Consider the following 7,500-nt stretch of genomic DNA (forward strand, 5'->3'; position numbering starts at 1 on the left):
TATATATATATATATATATATATATATATATATATATATATATATATATTTATATACAGTAGAACCTCGCATTACGAATGCCCCATTGTACAAGTAATTTGCTGTACGAGCCAAGACTTGTGCAAATTTTTGTCTTGAATTACGAGCGGAAATCTGCGTTACGAGCACACAAGTCTTTAAGGTAATTCAGTTAATAAAACCAGTTTATATATTTCTTTTGCATTCTCTTTCTTTATAATTGTCATTTTACTTGTAACTACACCTTTTCTGTTTTGAAATCCATAACAATGTATTTTTAAGTGGTTTTTGGGGGCTGGAACAGATTAATTATATTTCATTTGATTTGTAAAACGAGTAAATCGTAAAACGAGAAAATCGTAAAACGAGAAAATCGTAAAACGAGTAAATCGTAAAACGAGTAAATCGTAAAACGAGAAAATCGTAAAACGAGTAAATCGTAAAACGAGCTCGGTCATGGATCGAATTAAACTCGTACAGCGTGGTATCAGTGTATATATACTCTTTACTCTCTCTTACTCTTTTACTTCTTTCAGTCTTTTGACTGAGGCCATGCTGGAGCACCGCCTTTAGTCGAGCAAATCAACCCCAGGACTTATTCTTTAGAAGCCTAGTACTTATTCTATCGGTCTCTTTTGCCGAACCGCTAATGTTACGGGGACATAAACACACCAGCATCGGTTGTCAAGCGATGTTCGGGGGACAAACACAGACACACAAACACATACATATATATATATATATATATATATATATATACATATATACGACGGGCTTCTTTCAGTTTCCGTCTACCAAATCCACTCACAAGGCTTAGGTCGGCCCGAGGCTATAGTAGAAGACACTTGCCCAAGATGCGACGCAGTGGGACTGAACCCGAGACCATGTGGTTGGTAAGTAAGCTACTTACGACACAGCCACTCCTACGCCTATATATATATATATATATATATATATATATATATATATATATATACACACACACACACACACACACACACACACACACATACATATATGAAGTTAAGCGTCATAAAAGTCTTTGGAATAAATATTTCGTATTCTCTTAAGATAACGATATTTTGTCAGTTTCATTTGGCTCTTCTTAAGATTCAGTCTTGAAATTGGTAATATATCTTTGGTCAGCAATCTTTGGCAGAATAAAATTTGAAGTGGCAGAATGCCTCTGGTAATTTATTGATTTCTTTCAATATCAAATATATGGACACGGCTTTTGAAAACCTCTCTCTTCCACCTCTATCTCGCGCAAGATCTAAACAGACATAACAGTACATACATACACAATCAGTAGAAGTGTCAATTAAATAACTCATCCCCACTTTCCTCGTTTTCTACCATTATCACCAGCGCCACTACCTCGGACACACTATGTGGTCACTCATTGAACCTGCAAGAAATAGCAGTCGAATCTATTGCAAACAACATTTTATCGTCTTTTAAAAAAAATCAACAAAGCAAGAACACAATGAAGATACTGTAGTTCCGGTACAGAATTCCTGAGAAAACAAAACAAGCATAAAATCAGGCGGATGCTTTGAATCTGGGACTAAAAATCCTCATCATCATTACCATCACCACTATCGACCAACCACCACCACCATGGATGATATCACTTGAGAGAAATAATGGCAATTGGGCTGTTCGTGTATAAGGGCGAAAACCGAATCTGAAGATACTAGAATTGCTAAAATGTGGATAAAAGAGAATACCATGAACACTTCGCGATGGTTGTGATTGGACGAAAAGTGGATGGAGCCTTTGATATGAAGTCGAAATCGTTGTTGATACACCAAAGACAACGGGGTTGATGTCATCTGATGCCATGAATGACAAAAACTTTCTGATCAATGATAAAGGAGAATTGGGTCTAGCAGATATTGCTTTAGGAAAGCCACTCAGGTGATTCTTAAAGAGAAGGAGAAGGGAGAAACAGAGAGAGAGAGAGAGAGAGAGAGAGAGAGAGAGAGAGAGAGAGAGAGAGAGAGAAAGAGAGAGAGAAAGAGAGAAGCGGAGACGGAGAGGAAGAGAGGGAATAATGGCTGTGTCCATCACCTTTGAAATATTGATGTGATTGAGACAGGACGACATTTGGTGAGGTTGAAAAAGCTTGCATTTCTGGGAATAATACACACTGCAGCATGTTTTCAAAGATCGGGATACAACGTGAGAGAGAGAGAGAGAGAGAGAGAGAGAGAGAGAGAGAGAGAGAGAGAGAGAGAGACAGAGAGAGAGAGAGGGCGGTGATGAAAAACAAAAAAGAGGGTTGAGAAAGGGGAAGACTGAAGAATTTGGTGTGAATGAGGGTTAGCTATGTGGTCCATTCTTTTGCGGTCATGAAAAAAACAAGCTGATAACCTTGTCTTTTTGAAGCAATTGGAAATGCTTTCCCATTTTGTGTGTTTATGTACATTATGGTGAACCTAACACAGTGGAAAAGAATAGGTTTTGGCAGGGATATCCTTAATGTGTGCAATAAGGAATCAGATGCAAATATGCAGGATTTCTTTATGGGAATATAGCTTGGCAGAACCATCATGGTTGAGAAAAAGAAAAAAGAAAGGATTCCACAGAATTGGTAGAAATATTTAGTGAACTTGTGCTTCTGTCAGAAATCGATACGAAAATAATTTTCCAAGCTGTTAACTCCATCTTTAAAGTATATTTTTACGTATTTTTCTATAATATCTATATCTGTACTATTTTGAGATCAGTTTGATCTCCGCCAATTTCATAGCAATAGGCGGTTAAACTGACCTCAAAACATACAGTAGATATAAATATTGTGAATAATATACACTCTGAAGATGGGGTTAAATGGTGTATATATAATTATTGTAGATATAAACGCTAAAAGCGAAGTTAATGGTGTATATGCAATTATTGCAAATATACAATCTAAATATAAAGTTAATGGTGTATACTTAAATATTGTAAATATACACACTAAAGGTGCATATATAATTATTATCAATATATACACTCTGAAAATGCGGGTAACATACTGCAGAATCACAATGTTATTAGCAACAAGTTATTGTAGATATTTTCAGACATCAAAAGTATGCGGTTTCGATAAAGCGTGAATATGTTAAAGATCTAGAAACTGTGTTTGTGTGTATTATTAGTATCATGAAAGGATTGTACAGTTCTATAAGGTGGAAGCTTCTAGACGGTCGATAGACTTGTTAGAAATGGAAGCCAAAAATCACACCTTAATGTCTTCCTCTCTCCTGCCTCTTTCTCTCCATTTACCGTTGTTTTTCTCTGCTTTTACTTTCTCTCTTTCTCCCTCTTCCTTCTCGTTTTGTTTCCCCCTCTATATGTCGACAGTAGCGTTGACATTTTCTCTCTCATTTCCTTATCATGCTTATGAGTATTCAGTTGTTACTTTCTTAGTGAAGGCTCGTGGCTTAGTGGGTAGGATATTCGGCTCACGATAGTAAAGTCCTGAGTTTAATTTCCGGCGGCGCGTTATGTAAGACATTTAATTCCACGTTGCTACTGTCAACTCAACTGGAAAAAATGAGTCGTACCTGTATTTCAAAGGGCCAGCCTTGTCACATTCAGTGTCACGTTGAATCTCCCTCAGAACTACGTTAAGGGTACGTCTTTTGCTCTCTGTTAACTATTGCTAATGTTCATTATCTACAATTAATTTTCTTTAACTACTGCTGGCGATTGTTAACAGCCGTTCATCTTTGCTAAATGCTGTTAAATTTCGTTCATTGTTGTTAGTGTTAATAACTATTCGTTAACTTATTATTACTTTTTGTTAACTAGATTTTTAAAGGATCTTTTTGCTCGTTTTAATCTACAAAGAACTTAAGTATATGTGAACAGTCACCCAATAACATTAGAGTAAAACCATAAAAAGATTTACCTTTTGACATGATTATTGTGTACACAGAGATTTCTAACAAGCAATAATTATGCTTTGTTTATTAGTGTTTTAACCTGTTATTGAGAAATTAAATTTCATTGTTATTCCAGTAATGATATTAAAAATCTACCAATAATAGAATTGATATTTTCTGCAAGTCACTTTGCTTCCGTAATCTTGATATATCTCAACAGAAACTAGTTTCAAATATGACGTTCCTCAACAAAAGATAGATTAGTATATAAAATTGTTTACCGAAGTTAAGAGTATTGCAATTTTGAGTGGATATATCTGATTTCTTCAGTAAAAAGGTTAATACGGTCAAGTCTGAAATAACGGAAGGATGTGTTGACCGTAATGCTGGTAGCAGTCAATACGCCAAAGCCGGCGAGCTGGCAGAATCGTTAGCACGCCGGGCGAAATGCTTAGCAGTATTTCATCCGTCTTTATGTTCTGAGTTCAAATTCCGCTGAGGTCGACTTTCATCCTTTCGGGGTTGATAAATTAAGTACCAGTTGCATACTGGGATCGATCTAATCGATCTAATCCCAAAATTTCGAACCTTGTGCCTAGAGTAGAAAAGAAATTAATACGCCACCAAAAGTTTTGTAAACTGGGAACTAGATTTAAAATAAAGGGTAAACAAAAAGGGGGGAACAATGCTGATAGTCTTTATTTTTGAACGTCTTCGAGACAGAGGGGAGAAAACAAAGAGGTTATCCTCAAATCATACACCTTTACGGAATACTCGTAAACTCCGCTAAAGACACCCAAAGATCAGGTGATGGTGTTAAACCAGGTTAACAGAATTTAATCTACAGTTACGTTTGGTTTACTGGTGTAAATATTTGTTAACTGCTCTAACTCTGTTGTTTATTAATTATTTTTACTATTCGCTAGCAGCTCTTCCATTTTCGTATCTGCTGTTGTCACATGTTAACTGCCATTACAGTTTGTGAGAATTGTGGCTTAAAACCAGAAGAAAAAACCCAAATGGCTAAAGTAAATAAATAAGAACCAATAATTTCCATTTGGTTTTGGCAAATGTGAAGGTTCATTGTTTAATATTTAGTAATAACAATCGGTTCCTGCTGTTTGGTTATTGACAGAAAGCGAGATAAAATTCTTACTCTTTTCCAGTTAACCACACTCTTCTTTATAAATATTTGTCCATGTTAAACTAACCTTTCAATGGATTAAATATCTCACTTGTTTGGTCGTTTTCTTCAGCATTGATTTCTAATGTCTTCGTGGTTGTTATCGCTGCTGTTGTTGTTAATGTCGCTGTTGCAGTTGCTACTGCAGTTGTTGTTGTTGTTGTTGTTGTTGTTGTTGTTGGTCTTCTTCTTCTTCTTCTTCTTCTTCTTCTTCTTCTTCTTCTTCTTCTTCTTCTTCTTCTTCTTCTTCTCATCCAGGAATATGATGTTATCTTTGAGACATTGTAAACAAATTGGGAAAGGATAGATTAGTGCATTTAATAGGAGCCTATCAAACTGCTATGTACCATCTTCAGCAGCAGCAGCACCACCACCACCACCACCACCACCAACAACAACAACAACAACAACAGCAACACAACAACAACACAACAACAACACCACCAACACCACTATCATCACTCACACACATACACACACACAAATACACACGCACAAATACACAGACACACACACACACATGCCCCACCTCACACAATGGCTCGCACTCATTCACTCACCTGTTCATACTGCGGCATTTATGTATTTATTCATATATAGCCATATGCTACCAGGCAGACTCACTCTCCCTCACACACACACACACACACACACACACATACACACACACACACACACACACACACACACACACACACACACACACTCTCTCTCTCTCTCTATCTATCTCTTTCATTTGTAATGCATATGTAGATACATACACTCACACTGCCCCTCAACGCATAATAAATGACTGCAGGAGATATCAGGACACTCGGCGCCAAGACAGTAAGTTGCAGTGAAGAGACAGGTTTACATACATACAATGTATTAACACCAGACTCATGTAGAGAGAGAGAGGGGGGAGGGGGAAAGAGAGAGAGGGAGGGGGAGGGAGAGAGAGAGAGAGAAAGAGAGGGGGAGCGGGGATATACGGTGTACTTGAGTCCAAACTGTAGTAAAATAGATAGATAGATGGGTGGATGGATGGGTGGATGGGTGGATGGATAGATATATAAATAGAAAGATAGACAAACACATAGACAGACAGACAGTTAGATAGATTCATAGATGGATGGATGGATGGATGGATGGATAGATAACTAGATAAATTGATAGACAGACAGACAGTTAGATAGATCGATGGGTGGCTGGATGGGCTATGGATGGGTGGATAGATAGATAGACAAGCAGATAGACAGGCAGTTGGATAGATAGATAGATAGATAGATAGATAGATAGATAGATAGATAGATCGATAGATCGATAGAGGGATGGGTAGATAGGTAGATAGATAGACAGACAAAAGGACAGAGAGATCGATTGATAGATAGATAGATAGATGGATGGATGGATAGATAAATATACAAAGCATTTTGAGACCAAGTTGTAGAAAAGGGTGATGGAGAAAGAGGGAGAGAGAGAGACGGGCAAATACGCGCTTTATTGATACCAGGTTGTAGTAAAGAGAGAAACAGACAGACACACAGCACATCAACATTAAACTGTTGTAAACAGAGGGATAAAAACAGAGAGAGGGAGGAGAGATAAAGAGAGAGAGATGCACAATGTATTCAAAATAACCTGTAGGAAATGTACCAACTCATTTATGACACAAACAAACTGTTGCAGCTGTTCATGATAGAAAACAAATGTTGTTGACTGGTTTATATCATATTTATATATTATTGTATAATCGTTTCTGATATTGAATGTTAATATTTCCCCGAGCCCTTTGTTACACTCCGGACGCAGAAATATTTACGTTATACCTACGTAATATTCATTTTATTTAAAACATACATATATGTATATACCTACTTATATAAGTCTATCACAGTATCGACCAGGCCATCAGCTGTTGCTATACACCGTTGCTCACAATGCGCTTCCAATTTTGTCTTGACTGCGCCGACCTTTTCTATCATGACCGAAATTGCTTGACCAAATCGTCTTACAGTCGTTGTGGAGGCCTTTCAGGTGGTCTTTTCTCATCACTTGGACACCACTCGGCAGCTGCATGACTTTATATATATACGTATATATACATCACTCCAGAAAATGCACACACCAGGTTACTTATACACATACACACACACGGTTCCATACGGACACACATGCCCACATTATCTCAAGCTCACCCACACATACATTCACACGCGCTCGCCCCATTCACGCATACACACTTATACATACCATCCTCACATACACACACGCACTTGCGCATCCTACTTCAGGTGAGTCACCGTTATTATTTCCCTTCCACTCAGTCTCTTCCGGTCATTTCGTCATGTTGAGCTGTTATCCATTACGATCGTTTCAACAAATCAGGGAAAAGTGTCATGATCTCGGGTATTTATTACGTCAATGACGTATAAGAGGCCA

At 37.5% G+C, this 7,500-nt stretch overlaps 1 protein-coding gene across 2 annotated transcripts in view; it reads right to left on the minus strand.

Moving 5' to 3' along the window:
• The window catches only part of LOC106880106 (uncharacterized), a 513,189-nt gene that overhangs the window by 6,703 nt on the left and 498,986 nt on the right, over window positions 1–7,500 (minus strand). For both annotated transcript variants that reach the window (XM_089361130.1, XM_089361133.1), the window contains one exon: window positions 5,105–5,348. In XM_089361130.1, coding sequence (XP_089217256.1) covers window positions 5,105–5,348 — 244 coding nt within the window. The remainder of the gene's footprint in view (window positions 1–5,104; window positions 5,349–7,500) is intronic.

Source organism: Octopus bimaculoides, chromosome 12 (genome assembly GCF_046866305.1).
Source record: "Octopus bimaculoides isolate indiv1 chromosome 12, ASM4686630v1, whole genome shotgun sequence".
Taxonomy (NCBI): Eukaryota; Metazoa; Mollusca; class Cephalopoda; order Octopoda; family Octopodidae; genus Octopus; species Octopus bimaculoides.